Below are 15,428 nucleotides of genomic sequence, written 5' to 3' on the forward strand. Positions count from 1 at the left end.
AAATAAAAGAGACTTGGGGTTTTGACAATATGGGACAAGACAGGCAGAAGGGAGATAAACAATACCAGACATCTGTTTGCTCTCCAATTATAAAGCTGAAACTTTTATATATTTTGTTGCAAAATCCAGAAAAAAATAGAGCCAAGGGAAGGAGGGGTAAGAAACAGAGAAAGCGACCGGGCGCGGTGGCTCAAGCCTGTAATCCCAGCACTTTGGGAGGCAGAGGTGGGTGGATCACGAGGTCGAGAGATCGAGACCATCCTGGTCAACATGGTGAAACCCCGTCTCTACTAAAAATACAAAAAGTTAGCTGGGCATGGTGGCGCGTGCCTGTAATCCCAGCTACTCAGGAGGCTGAGGCAGGAGAATTGCCTGAACCCAGGAGGCGGAGGTTGCGGTGAGCCGAGATCGCGCCATTGCACTCCAGCCTGGGTAACAAGAGCGAAACTCCGTCTCAAAAAAAAAAGAAACAGAGAAAGCATGAAATGGTTTATTCTGAGAGTTGAAGCAAATCCTGCCCTACTTCTAGAGAACAGGCTAGAGACCATGACATCACCTGGTCCTGATTCAACAAATGGAAGCGCTCAGGAGCGGCAGGCTGTGGCTGTCACCTGCCACCCCCAGCTCAGTTACCAAGAAAATTAGGGTGTCGGCCAGGCACGGTAGTTCACGTCTGTAATCCCAGCACTTTGGGAGGGTGAGGCAGGTGGATCACAAGGTCAGGAGATCAACAGCAGCCTGGCCAACATGGTGAAACCCCGTCTCTACTAAAAATACAAAAATTAGCCGGGCGTGGTGGCACGCGCTTATGGTCCCTGTTACTCAGGAGGCTGAGGCAGAATTGCTTGAACACGGGAGTCAGAGGTTGCAGTGAGCTGAGATCACGCCACTGCACTCCAGCCTGGCGACAGAGTGAGACGCCATCTCAAAAAAAAAAAAAAAGAAAGAAAGAAAGAAAAAGAAAATTAAGGCATCATCAGACCTGGCTACAAATAAAACTAGGTTTCAAGGGCTAATGGCCAGCGCTGCTTCTGCATCAGACAAGGTCTTTGGTCAAACGATGACCTTTTCAAGGGAAACAATAGTATCACACAGTGGAAGAAGAAGAGGAGTGACACACTGGCACACAGCACCCTCCGCTCACCACGAGCCTCTCATCCCAGTGCCATCGGCCTGCCCCTCTCAATGGGGTATGTGACACCATCTCTCCCACATACCCTTCTTTGTACATGTGCTAAGTAGAAACTGAGACTCAAGGCTGGGCGCAGTGGCTCACGACTGTAATCCCAGCACTTTGGGAAGCCGAGGTGGGAGGAACACCAGAGGTCAGAGTTCAAGACCAGCCTGGCGCCAACATGGTGAAGCTCTGCCTCTACCAAAAATACAAAATTTAGCCGGGTGTGGTGGCGCGTGCCTGTAGTCTCAGCTACTCGGGAAGCTGAGGCACGAGAATCGCTTGAACCCCGGAGGTGGAGGATGCAGTGAGCCGAGATCATGCCACTGCACTCTAGCCTGGGTGACAGCAAGATTCTGCCTCAAAGAAAAAGAAAAAAAGAAACAGACTCAAAATTAAATTTGCCCAATGCTAAACGGCCGGCAAGTGGTGGAGAAAATTCTAGACCTCTAGAAAAGGCTAGAGCTTACAATCTAATTGTAGACACTTGAGAACACCAGAGGTTCCCAACTGTTTTGCCACCAAGGACTGGTTTCATGGGAGGCAACTTTTTCGCTGATGGGTGTGGGAGGATGGTTTTGGCATGAAGCTGTCCCACCTCAGATCCTCAGGCATTCACTTCTCATAAGGAGCACGCAGTCTAGATCCCTCGCGTGCACGGTTCACAACGGGGTTCACACTCCTCTGAGAACCGGATGCTGCTTGCTGATCTCACAGGAGGGGGAGCTCAGGCAGTGATGCTGCTGAGCTCACATGCTGCTGACCTCCTACTATGTGGCCTGTTCCTAACTGGCCATGGACCAGCACTGGCCCACGTCCTGGGGTTTTGGGACCCCTGTTCCATGTTGTGTTGTCCAAAGCCCTCTCTGTTACGTCTGCAGTTCCTTACTGGCAGGAGGCGCAGCAACGCACTCAGGACTGTGGTGGTGGGTCAGCCTACTTCCACCAGCAGTCACTACTTTTTTTTTTTTTTTTTTTTTTTTTTGAGATGGAGTTTCGCTCTTTTTGCCCAGGCTGGAGTGCAATGGCATGATCTCGGCTCACTGCAACCTCCACCTCCCAGGTTCAAGTGATTCTCCTGCCTCAGCCTCCTGAGTGGCTAGGCATACAGAAGCGTGCCACCACTCTCAGCTAATTTTGTATTTTTAGTACAGACAAGGTTTCGCCATGTTGGCCAGGTTGGTCATGAACTCCTGACCTCAGGTGATCCTCCTGCCTCGGCCTCCCAAAGTGCTGGGATTACAGGCATGAGCCACCGTGCCTGGCCAATTTTTTGTTTTTAGAAACAGGGTCTCGCTCTGTCACCCAGGCTGAAGTACAGTGGCACAATCGTGGCCCACTGCAGCCTCAACCTCCTGGGCTCAAGTAATCCTCCTGCCTTAGCCTCCCAAGTAGCTGGGAGCACAGGCATGCACCACTATACCTGGCTAACTTTTTATTTTTTGTAGAGGCGGTGTCTCCTACATTGTCTACGCTGATCTCACACTCCTGAGCTCAAGCAATCCTCCCACCTCAGCCTCCCAAAGTGCTGAGATTACAGGTGTGAGCCACTGCACCCGGCCAACAATGATTAATTTTATGCCCTTAGGAATTATAGCAAAAGATAAATAAGACAACAAATCAGCCTCCCTTCCTAAGGGAGAGGTGGACTTTAAAAATGTTTAATGCCTATAGCCTTTATTTCTTTAATAGAGTATTTGGTGCGATGAAATTGTTCACTCATTCATTTATTCAAAACCTAGGCCGGGCGCAGTGGCTCACGCCTGTAATCCCAGTACCTTGGGAGGTCGAAGTGGGCGGATCACCTGAGGTTGGGAGTTCAACACCAGCCTGACCAACATGGAGAAACCCCGTCTCTACTAAAAATACAAAATTAGCCGGGCATGGTGGTGCACGCCTGTAATCCCAGCTACTCGAAAGGCTGAGGCAGGAGAATCACTTGAACCCGGGAGGCAGAGGTTGCAGTGAGCCAAGATTGCGCCGTTGCACTCCAGCCTGGGCAACAAAAGCAAAACCCTGTCTCAAAAACAAACAAGCAAACACCAAACAAACACCTAACATGCCTAATGTGAGCCAGGCTCTTGCTAGGAGCTGTATACGAGGGTAGACAAACAGACGTGATTCCTGCCCTCCAAGAGTTGACAATCTAACTGTGGACATTTGAGAACTATCCTCTGCCTCATATTCCAAAAACACAATTTTGAGGAGCAGGCAACAGTCACTATTATCTTCGTTCTGCACACACGCATGTACTCGGTGGGTTGCTTTCACTCGTTGTCCGGCTTGCTTACTTATGAGACTTTTTCACGTTGGTGCCATCGGGTCCCTTCCCACAGTCATAGGCCTGGATGGTGAATGAGTAGTCCTTCTGTAGCTCACAGTCCAGTTTCTCTTTGGAGCGAATGACTCCCTCACCAGTGGATTTATCCACTACTACTGCATCAAAGGGGACATTCTGCCCGTGAATTTTAAATCCACATATCTCACCTAGGGAGTCAAAGCAGAACAGGTTAGAATTCCCACCACGCAGACCTTCTGCACCTTGCCCTCCTCCCGCCTCTCTCCACCCCCAAAGAAAATAAATGACAAGAATTCGGCAGCCAGGGGTTTGGAGGGTCCGTGGATAAAGCAAGGGGCACTGTGCTTTAAACATGGGGAAGTTCTGGGGCTTTAGTAAGATGAAGCAGATTCTGGCTTTCCAAGCAACTTGTTTACTTTGCATCCATTCATGCAGGAATACAAAAGAGAGAGAGAAGAAAATATAGACAGGCATTCCACAGGAGCACTTAAGATAGCTCGAGGGTAAAAGGAGTCTCATTAGCACACAGCCAGGCCTGAGAACACCAGCGCTGCCCAAACTCCTGGGAGAGCTGGTGGCCAGTTTGATTTGGACCAGAGAGAAGCTAAAACGCAGGTAACGTGTTGAGAAAGGAGGAAGCGTGAGATAAAGGATCAGCACCGTAATTACAGAAATTCTGTCAAAAAAAAAAAAAAAATCAAAGGAAACAAGTCTTCCTGTGCAATGAGCCTGGCTAAAATTAGGGAATCAAAACAAACTACTCAATGAGAAAGGTAGAAATACCAACTTGTCAGGCATCCATTTCAACAGCTATCACCCACGATGAAGAAACAGTTTCTATTATGGGGAGGGATTGGTTAGACGTGCCTTTGTTTCAGACTTTATCCTATCAACCCTGAAAAAGATACCAGCCTGGGAACTTCACTACATCTAAATTGGCTCACAAGCTTAATGAGGAGTTAAAAATCCTTGTTTCCATTCTGGTCCATGGGAGAACAGCATAAATGTTTTGATGTCTATGTAAAACTCCATAAAACGTATTTCATATGAAAATAAGACTGCATTTTCCACAATTCCAACTAATAGAAAATTGTTACAAAGCAAATCTCTGAAGTTTGAGTCAACAAAAATGTACAGTATTATCCATACAGTTCAAATGGATGTCTGATTTCCAGATATTTCTAACCAAGGGTCTGGTTACATACAATTTCCATCAATATATTTTAAAATAGAAACAAAGTAGGAGAATAAATAAGGATAAAAGAGCATGACAATTTCTTCTGTTTAAGGGCTGATTCCCAATTTTATAAAAGTTAGTGGGTTAATATTCATAAGAGGGGAAGAAAGAACCCTTTATCACCTTCTTTGGTGACTGTCACCTCAAAACTCTCTAAAGGGAGAAAAGATAAACCCATGTCAGTAATACAGGAAAGAACGAAGACGGAATCATAAGGAAAAAAGTCAAAGGTGCACATATTACACAGAAAAGCTTCACACATTATTAAACAATAAGCTCAGTGACTGACTACTAGGACTGTTAGAGCGAAAACTAATCTTCAGGAGCAAAATGTCACTTTGCATTCAACTTACCATTAACTACTGCATAATTCTGAAGTTATTAATTTAGGGATGGAATACTCCGAATGAAGTGTCCTAACACCCTCAGTGTCATTAGGGTTTTTCCTTTAATGAACACTCTAGTGACAAATCATGAATAAGTACATCTATTTGTCATTTCACAGTTTTCATATGTTCGTTTCCAAGCTAAATTCTCTCAGCAAGATTGTGGTAACATTCAACTCATTGTCATCAGTAGATTTAATGAAACAAGAAGTTGGAGAAAAGGTTTTAACCCTTTGTTCTTGACCTGGAAACAATAACAATGGTTCTCTAATCCAAAGTACCCAACCAAGGCAACAAACATAAACCCCTCTGCTAACCGAACATCTGCTTAAATGTGAATGGAAACCAGATTCAAAACTAATTGGGGATGCTACGATGGTCATTGTTTTTACTACCTGAAAGCTCTGAGGTTTTGTTGTTGTTGTTGTTGTTGGTTTTTTTCTGAGACAGAATCTTGCTCTGTTGTCCAGGCTGGAGTGCAGTGGCATGATCTAGGCTCACCGCAACCTCCATCTCCCAGGTTCAAGTGAATCTCCTGCCTCAGCCTCCTGAGTAGCGGGGATTACAGGCGCACACTACCACATCCGGCTAATTATTGTATTTTTAGTAGAGATGGGGTTTCAGCATGTTAGTCAGGCCAGACTCAACTCCTGACCTCGTGATCCACCCGCCTCAATCTCCCCAAGTGCTGGAATTTACAGGTGTGAGCCACTATGCCCAGCCCTGAAAGCTCTGTTCTATTAAGTCAATATACAACCTGCTCATAAACCCTTTACTACGGAGGAGTAGAAATGTGAACAGGTCAGGAATCCCCCTGTCCCTCAACACAGTGGGCCCTCACTGGTGGCACCTTCTCTCCCCCAAAAGTAACAGAGCCTGAATTCCCTTGCTTTGATAATATTCTACCATTTATTTCCCCTGAACAGTGTTGTGTCATTTTGCTTGGTTTTTGCTTGGTTTTAGGGTTTTAAAAAAGGTATCACATGGCATGCAGTTTTTCTAACTTGCTTTTTTTGAGACAGAGTCTCGCTTTGTTGCCCAGGCTAGAGTGCAGTGGTGTGATCTCGGCTCACTGCAACCTCAGATCCTCAGCTTCAAGTGATTCTTGTGCCTCAGCTTCCCAAGTAGCTGGGATTACAGATGCCTGCCACCAAGCCTGGCTAATTTTTGTATTTTTAGTAGAGATGGGGTTTCACCATATTGGCCAGGCTAGTCTTGAACTCCTGACCTCAAGCGATCCACCCACCCAAGGCTCCCAAAGTGCTGGGATTACGGGCTTGACGTACGGCGCCCAGCCGTGACTTGCTTTTTCATGCGACCTGTATACCTAAGATTCATTCACCCTTGCAAGTCTATGTAGCTATAGTTTATTCATTTTCACTACTACCTAACAACGAGGTATGTGGTTACACTTTTTCTCCAACTCATCAAAACATGTAAAGTGCTTAAAACATTGCCTGGTGGAAAGAGACCGCTCAACAAATGTTTGCTATTATTACAATCAGTTTCCATTGTGTGAAAATGCCATCAGTTGTTTTTGCTGTTTAAAAACAATGCTGTCATGATTTTTCTGTCCCTGCTTCCTGCCACACACGTACGCTCGCCTGTGCTGCCCAATATGGTAGCCACTAGCCACGTGGGGCTCCTCAAATGCAAATGAAAATTCATGCTGAAAATCAAACAATATTAAAAATCCAGATCCTCGGGCCGGGCGCGGTGGCTCACGCCTATAATCCCAGCACTTTGGGAGGCGGAGGCGGGTGGATCACGAGGTCAAGAGATAGAGACCATCCTGGTCAATATGGTGAAACCCCGTCCCTACTAAAAATACAAAAATTAGCTGGGCATGGTGGCGCCCGCCTGTAGTCCCAGCTACTCGGGAGGCTGAGGCAGGAGAATTGCTTGAACCCAGGAGGTGGAGGTTGCAGTGAGCCAAGATTGCGCCATTGCACTCCAGCCTGGGTAACAAGAATGGAACTCCGTCTCGAAAAAAAAAAAAAAAATCCAGATCCTCAGTTACACCGGCTGGTTCTCAAGGGCCCATCAGCTACACGTGACCGACGACTGCTGCAAGGAGACAGCGGACGCAGGCGTTCTCCGGCACAGCAAGTCCCACTGGACAGAGCTGCTTTGAATCAGGGGTCTGCAAACTGTGATTTCCAGAAGGTCCAACCTGTTCCTGCTTTTGAACAGCCCACATGCTAAATACGATTTTTACCTTTTAACATATACTTCATAACATGAGAAAATTACACGAATTTCAAACACGGTTTCTATAAATATATTGGACTAGAATACAGACATGCTCATTTGTTTAATGTGTGGTCTCTGCTTTCACACTGCCAGGGCAGAGGTTACTGTAGAGTGGCATCATTACGAAAGAGACCCGAGGGGCCACAAAGCTTCAAATAGTTTTTTCCCTATCTAGTTCTCCACAGAAAAGGTCTGCTGATCTCGGCTCCTAGAGACACCCATGAGTAAAACTGCCCGGTACCAGACGTGTTCAAATGTTTTCCAGGTTGTACTAATTCACAATATTACGATTACATGTTTTGATGCATATTAATATTGCATAATATATTTTAAAGTAATTTAGGTTGCCCCACTTTAATTCAGATAAAACTTCTCAGTTTTTGACTTGGAGTTTACTGTTTTAAAGAGAAAATGGTCAGGCAGCCCTACATCATCTGAATTGACATTAATGACAGTGACTGTGGTGTGCTTTCCTGACCAAGGTCTCTCCATAGGTTAAGTGCAGGTTTTCTTCTTATTGGTTGGGTGTTTTAGAGACGGGGTTTCCCTCTGTTGCCCAGGCTGGAGTGCCAGGGTGTAATCCTGGCTCACTGCAGCCTCAACCTCCTGAGCTCAAATGATCCCACCTCAGCCTCCCAAGTATTTGGACTACAGGCATGTGCTACCACACACAGCTAATTTTTAAGTTTGTATTTCTTGTAGAAATGGGGTCTTGCTTTGTTGCCCAGGCTGGTCTTGAACTCCTGGGCTTGAGCAATCCTCTTATCTTGGCCTCCCAAAGTTCTGGAATTATAGGCATAACCCACTACTCCCAGCACGCTCACTGCCACCTCAACCTCCTGGGCACAGGTGATCCTCCTACCTCAACCTCCTGAGCAGCTGGGACCACAGACATGTACCACCATACCTGGCTAATTTTTTTTCTGTTTTTTTTGTACGGATGGGTTTTTGTCATGTTACCTAGCCCAGGAGTCTCAAACTACCCACCTCGGCCTCCCAAAGTGCTAGGATTACAAGTGTGAGCCACCGCGTCAGGCCCTGGGGTGTATTTTGAAAGCAGGGGCAATGCTGTTAGATTCTCACTGAGAAACCCTAAGAGTCACACTGCTTTGTACTCCATGAGAAAGACTGTGGAAGAAAGGTTTGGAGGGAAGAATGGGAATTAGTCCATTAGCTTTGAACATGTGTCTACATTACAGCTCGTTAGGAATATATAATCTACCATCTTAGAATAGTGTCTCAAAAGTATAGTTATCAGCTGGGTGTGGTGGTTCACACCTGTAATCCCAGCACTTTGGGAGGCCAGTGCAGGAGAAGAGATTGAGGCCAAGAGTTCAAGACTAGCCTGGGCAACATGGCAAAACTCCACCAAAAAAAAATTTTTTTTGGCTGGGTGTGATGGCTCATGCCTATAATACTAGGACTTTGGGAGGCCAAGACAGGTGGACTGCTTGAGGCCAGAAATTCAAAACCAGCCCGGTCAACATAGTGAATTTTTTTTTTTTTTAAATTACCAGGGGCTCAGTGGTATGAGCCTGTGGTCCCATTTACTTGGGAGGCTGAGGGATTGCTTGAGTCTAAGAGGTCAAGGCTGCAGCAAGCTATTGCACCACTGCACTCTAGCCTAGGTGACAGAGCGAGATCCCGTCTCTTAACAAAAAAACAAAAAGGTGGCCAGGCGCGGTGGCTCAGGCCTATAATCCCATACTGAGGTGGGCGGATCACCTGAGGTCAGGAGTTCAAGACCAGCCTGGCCAACTTGGTAAAACCCCGTCTCTACTAAAACTACACAAATTAGCCAGGCTTGGTGGCGGTCACCTGTAATCCCAGCTACTCAAAAGGCTGAGGCAAGAGAATCGCTTGAACCTGGAAGTCGGAGGTTGCAGTGAGATGAGATGGCACCACTGCACTCCGGCCTGGGCAACTGAGCGGGACTCCATCTCAAAAAAAATTAGCCAGGCATGGTGGCGGACACCTATAATCCCAGCTACTCGGGAGGCTGAGGCAGGACAATCGCTTAAACCCAGGAGGTGGAGGTTGCAGTGAGATGAGATTTCACCACTGCATTCCAGCCTGGGTAACAAGAACAAAACCCCTGTCTCCAAAAATAAAAATAAAATACACACACACACACACACACACACACACACACACACACACACGCATACACTTTATTTAAGAACTCCATGTATTTCCAGGCTGCTCTCCAAAAGACTGAATCTGAGTCACGTATAAGGAGAACAGCAAAAAAATGTATAACTGTATCTTCTCTATATATCTCCAACTAGCCTTTCACAGAAAAAGTTTGTTGATCTCTGCTCTAGAGAGACACTCACGAGCAGAACTGCCTGGCACCAGATGTATCCAGTTGTTTCCAGATGTGCTAATTCACAACATTACAATTATATTTTGGGTGTATATTAGTACTGCATAATACATTGTAAAATAATTCAGGTTGCCCAGCTTTAATTCAGAAAAAATAACTTCTCAGCTTTGACTTGGAGTTTACCTTTTTTTTTTTTTTTTGAGACACAGTCTCACTCGCCAGGTGCTAGGCTGGAGTGCAGTGGCACAATCTCGGCTCACTGCAACCTCTGCCTCCCAGGTTCAAGCAATTCTCCGGCCTCAGCCTCCCAAGTAGCTTGGACTACAGGCGCACGCCACCACGTCCAGCTAATTTTTGTATATTTAGTAGAGACAGGGTTTCACCATGTTGGCCAGGATGGTCTCGATCTCTTGACCTCGTGATCCGTCCACCTCGGCCTCCCAAAGTGCTGGGATTACAGGCTTGAGCCACCGCATCCAGCCGGAGTTTATTTTTCTAAAGAGAAAAGGGCGAGGCAGCTTCACCTCACCTGAATTCACATTTATGACGGTGACTGTGGTGTGCTTTTCTGACACAGGTCTCTCCAAAGGTAAGTGCAGGTTTTCTGTTTTAGAAACAGGGTTTCCCTCTGTTGCCCAAGCTGGAGAGCAATGGTGCAATCCTAGCTCTCAGAATACTCAATATTCTGAGTATTAATGTTGGCTACTTTAGTGAGTTTCACCAACGGGATGTGGTGCCTCATATCCACCGGTACTTATTAAATTTGCTAGTCAGGCTGGGTCCTTTACCTACAAGGACTTAAAAACCCGACTCGCCAGGCTGGTAGTTGGAGGCGGCAGTGCAGTACGGGCTTTGCAAAACTCAGGCAGACCTGGGTCTTCCACACCAGCCTCACAGCCAAGCCTGTCACTGCAGAGCCTCCTGAGCCATCAGCAGGATCGGCCAGTACGCCCACCTCACAGGGCCGTCTGTGCATTCAACCTAAAATCCTGCTTTTAATAAAGATGGAACGGATTGGAGTAAGGCGGGTGCAACTGACCAAGTTACAGCTACCACAGTATCTCCAATGAGATACAGTGAGGGCTGAACCAGGCAGTGTCCCAAGGAGACATTTAAGGGATTTGCAGGGAAATAGGACTTCATTAGCAACTAGACAGAGGGAATGCAAGTCTGGAGAAACTTCGGAGTTTTTGGCTGGTGGGGCCGTGTACAGAAGTGAGGTGCAGGGGAGGAGGAAAAGGGATGGAGACAGGTGAGGAGCTGTGTCCCTGCTAACTTCCTGCTTGTTTGCTGGAGTATTGTGAAGCTACTTCCAGACATCACACTGTTTCACCCATAAACACGGCAGTCCTTTGGTTTCTTTTTTTTTTTTTAATTGCATTTTAGGTTTTGGGGTACATGTGAAGAACATGCAAGATTGTTGCAGAGGTACACACGTGGCAGTGTGATTTGCTGCTTCCTCCCCTTCACCTACATCTGGCATTTCTCCCAATGCTCTCTCTCCCCAGCCAACTCCCCACCCGCTGCTGTCCCTCCCCTATTTCCCCCCAACAGACCCCAGTGTGTGACGCTCCCCTCCCTGTGTCCATGTGTTCTCATTGTTCAACACCCGCCTATGAGTGAGAACATGTGGTGTCTGATTTTCTGTTCTTGTTTCAGCTTGCTGAGAATGATGGTTTCCAGCTTCATCCATGTCCCTACAAAGGACACAAACTCACTGTTTTTGATGGCTGCATAATATTCCATGGTGTATATGTGCCATATTTTCCCTGTCCCGTCTATCATCAATGGGCATTTGGGTTGGTTCCAGGTCTTTGCTATTGCAAACAGTGCTTCAATGAACATTCGTGTGCACGTGTCCTTATAGTAGAACGATTTATAATCCTTTGGATATATACCCAGTAATGGGATTGCCGGGTCAAATGGAATTTCTATTTCTAGGTCCTTGAGGAATCGCCACACTGCCTTCCACAACGGTTGAACTAATTTACACTCCCACCAACAGTGTAAAAGTGTTCCTATTTCTCCACATCCTCTCCAGCATCTGTTGTCTCCAGATTTTTTAATGATCGCCATTCGAACTGGCATGAGATGGTATCTCAACGTAGTTTTGATTTGCATTTCTCTAATGACCAGTGATGATGAGCAGTTTTTCGTATGTTTGTTGGCCTCATGTATGTCTTCTTTTGTAAAGTGTCTGTTCATATCCTTCGCCCACTTTTGAATGGGCTTGTTTTTTTCTTGTAAATCTGTTTTAGTTCTTCGTAAATTCTGGGTATCAGCCCTTTGTCAGATGGGTAGACTGCAAAAAATTTTTTCCCATTCTTTTGGTTGCTGATTCACTCTAATGACTGTTTCTTTCACCGTGCAGAAGCTGTGGAGTTTGATTAGGTCCCATTTGTCTATTTTGGCTTTTGCTGCTATTGCTTTTGGTGTTTTGGTCATGAAGTCCTTGCCTACGCCCATGTCCTGAATGGTTTTGCCTGGATTTTCTTCTAGGGTTTTTATGGTGTTAGGTCTTATGTTTAATCCATCTTTAATCCATCTGGAGTTAATTTTGGTGTAAGGTGTCAGGAAGGGGTCCTGTTTCTGCTTTCTGCACATGGCTAGCCAGTTTTCCCAACACCATTTTATTTAAACAGGGAATCCTTTCCCCATTGTTTGTTTTTGTCAGGTTTGTCAAAGATCGGATGGTTGTAGATGTGTTGTGTTGCCTCCGAGGCCTCTGTTCTGTTCCATTGGTCTATATCTCTGTTTTGGTACCAGTACCATGCTGTTTTGATTACTGTAGCCTTGTAGTATAGTTTGAAGTCCAGTAGTGTGATGCCTCCTGCTTTGTTCTTTTTGCTTAGAATTGACTTGGCTATGCAGGCTCTCTTTTAGTTCCATGTGAAGTTTAGGGTGGTTTTTTCCAGTTCTGTGAAGAAGGTCATTGGTAGCTTGATGGGGATAGCATTGTTTCTGTAAATTACTTTGGGCAGTATGGCCATCTTCACAATATTGATTCTTCCTAACCATGAACATGGAATGTTTCTCCATCTGTTTCTGCCCTCTCTTACTCTGTTGAGCAGTGGCTTGTAGTTCTCCTTGAAGAGGTCCTTTACGTTCCTTGTTAGTTGTATTCCTAGGTATTTTGTTCTCTTTATAGCAATTGCGAATGGCAGTTCATTCTTGATTTGGCTCTCTTTAAGTCTGTTATTGGTGTATGGGAATGCCTGTGATTTTTGCACATTGATTTTGTATCCTGAGACTTTGCTGAAGTTGCTTATCAGTTTCAGGAGATCTGGGGCTGAAACGATGGGGTCTTCTAGATACACAATCATGTCACCTGCAAATAAAGACAATTTTACTTCCTCCTCTCCTATTTGAATACCCTTTATTTCTTTTTCTTGCCTGATTGCTCTGGCTAGAACTTCCAGTACTATACTGAATAGGAGTGGTGAGAGAGGGCATCCTTGTCCAGTGCCAGATTTCAAAGAGAATGCTTCCAGTTTTTGCCCATTCAGTATGATACTGGCTGTTGGTTTGTTGTAAACAGCTTTTATTATTTTGAGATACGTTCTGTGAATACCAAGTTTATTGAGGGTTTTTAGCATTAAGGGCTGTTGAATTTTGTCAAAGGCCTTCTCTGCATCAACTGAGATAATCATGTGGGTTTTGTCTTTGGTTCTGTTTATGTGGTGAATTATGTTTATAGACTTGCGTATGTTGAACCAGCCTTGCATCCCCGGGATGAAGCCTACTTGATTATGGTGGATAAGCTTTTTGATGTGCTGTTGCAATCGGCTTGCCAGTATTTTATTGAAGATTTTTGCATCTATGTTCATCATGGATATTGGCCTGAAGTTTTCTTTTCTTGCTGAGTCTCTGCTGGGTTTTGGTATCAGGATGATGTTGGTCTCATAAAATGATTTGGGAAGGATTCCCTCTTTTTGGATTGTTTGGAATAGTTTCAGAAGGAATGGTACTAGCTCCTCTTTGTATGTCTGGTAGAATTTGGCTGTGAACCCATCTGGACCTGGGCTTTTTTGGGATGGTAGGCTCTTAATTGCTGCCTCAACTTCAGACCTTGTTATTGGTCTATTCAGGGTTTGGACTTCTTCCTGGTTTAGGCTTGGGAGGATGCAAGTGTCCAGGAATGTATCCATTTCTTCCAGGTTTACTAGTTTATGTGCATAGAGTTGTTTGTAATAATCTCTGATGATGGTTTGAAATTCTGTGGAATCTGTGGCGATATCCCCTTTATCGTTTTTTATTGCATCTATTTGGTTATTCTCTCTTTTCTATTAATCTGGCTAGTGGTCTGTCTATTTTGTTGATCTTTTCGAAAAACCAGCTCCTGGATTTATTGATTTTCTGAAGGGTTTTTGTGTCTCTATCTCCTTCAGTTCTGCTCTGATCTTAGTTATTTCTTGACTTCTGTTAGGTTTTGAGTTTTTTTTTATCTTGCTCCTCTAGCTCTTTCAATTTTGACGATAGGGTGTCAATTTGAGATCTCTCCTTGCTTCTCATGTTGGCATTTATTGCTATATAGTCTCCTCTAGAGACTGCTTTAAATGTGTCCCAGAGATTCTGGTATGTTGTGTCTTCATTCTCGTTGGTTTCGAAGAACATCTTTATTTCTGCCTTCATTTCATTATTTATCCAGTCAACATTCAAGGGCCAGTTGTTCAGTTTCCATGAAGCTGTGTGGTTCTGAGTTAGTTTCTGAATTCTGAGCTCTAATTTGATTGCACTGTGGTCTGAGAGACTATTATGATTTCTGTTCTTTTGCATTTGCTGAGGAGTGATTTACTTCCAATTATGTGGTCAATTTTAGAGTAGGTGTGATGTGGTGCTGAGAAGAATGTATATTCTGCGGATTTGGGGTGGAGAGTTCCGTAAATGTCTATTAGGTTTGCTTGGTCCAGGTCTGCATTCAAGTCCTGGATATCCTTGTTAATTTTCTGTCTGGTTGATCTGTCTAATATAGACAATGGGGTGTTAAAAGTCTCCCACTATTATTGTGTGGGAGTCTAAGTCCCTTTGTAAGTCATTAAGAACTTGCCTTATGTATCTGGGTGCTCCTGTATTGGGTGGGTATATATTTAGGATCGTTAGCTCTTCTTGTTGCATTGATCCTTTTACCACAATGTATATCCTCCCCTTTGTCTCTTTTGATCTTTGTTGGTTTAAAGTCTATCTTATCAGAGACGAGAATTGCAACTCCTGCTTTTTTTTTTTTTTTTTTTTTTTTGCTCTCCATTTGCTTGGTAAATCTTCCTCCATCCCTTTATTTTGAGCCTTTGTGTATCCTTGTATGTGAGATGGGTTTCCTGAATACAGCACACTGATGGGTTTTGGCTTTTTATCCAATTTGCCAGTCTGTGTCTTTTGATTGGGGCATTTAGCCCATTTACATTCAGGGTTAATAATATTATGTGTGAATTTAATCCTGCCATTTTGATACTAGCTTGCTGTTTTGCCCGTTAGTTGATGCAGTTTCTTCACTGTGTTGATGCTCTTTACCATTTGGTATGTTTTTGGAGTGGCTGATACTGGTTGTTCCTTTCTATGTGTAGAGCCTCTTTCAGGAGCTCCTGTAAAGCAGGCCTGGTGGTGACGAAATCTCTGACTACTTGCTTGTTCGCAAAGGATTTTATTTTTCCTTCACTTATGAAGCTTAGTTTGGCTGGATATGAAACTCTGGGTTGAAAGTTCTTTTCTTTAAGGATGTTGAATATTGGCCCCCATTTTCTTCTGGCTTGTAGGGT

At 44.8% G+C, this 15,428-nt stretch overlaps 1 protein-coding gene across 3 annotated transcripts in view; it reads right to left on the minus strand.

Moving 5' to 3' along the window:
• CLSTN1 (calsyntenin 1) overlaps positions 1-15,428 on the minus strand; it is a 94,774-nt gene that overhangs the window by 21,237 nt on the left and 58,109 nt on the right. For 2 of the 3 annotated variants that reach the window (XM_039474035.2, XM_039474033.2), the window contains exons 3-4: positions 4,834-4,863; positions 3,466-3,661 (exon numbers count right to left, since the gene is read on the minus strand). In XM_039474035.2, coding sequence (XP_039329969.2) covers positions 3,466-3,661; positions 4,834-4,863 — 226 coding nt within the window. The remainder of the gene's footprint in view (positions 1-3,465; positions 3,662-4,833; positions 4,864-15,428) is intronic. The other variant, XM_039474034.2, reaches the window with a different exon arrangement.

Source organism: Saimiri boliviensis, chromosome 11 (genome assembly GCF_048565385.1).
Source record: "Saimiri boliviensis isolate mSaiBol1 chromosome 11, mSaiBol1.pri, whole genome shotgun sequence".
NCBI lineage: Eukaryota > Metazoa > Chordata > Mammalia > Primates > Cebidae > Saimiri > Saimiri boliviensis.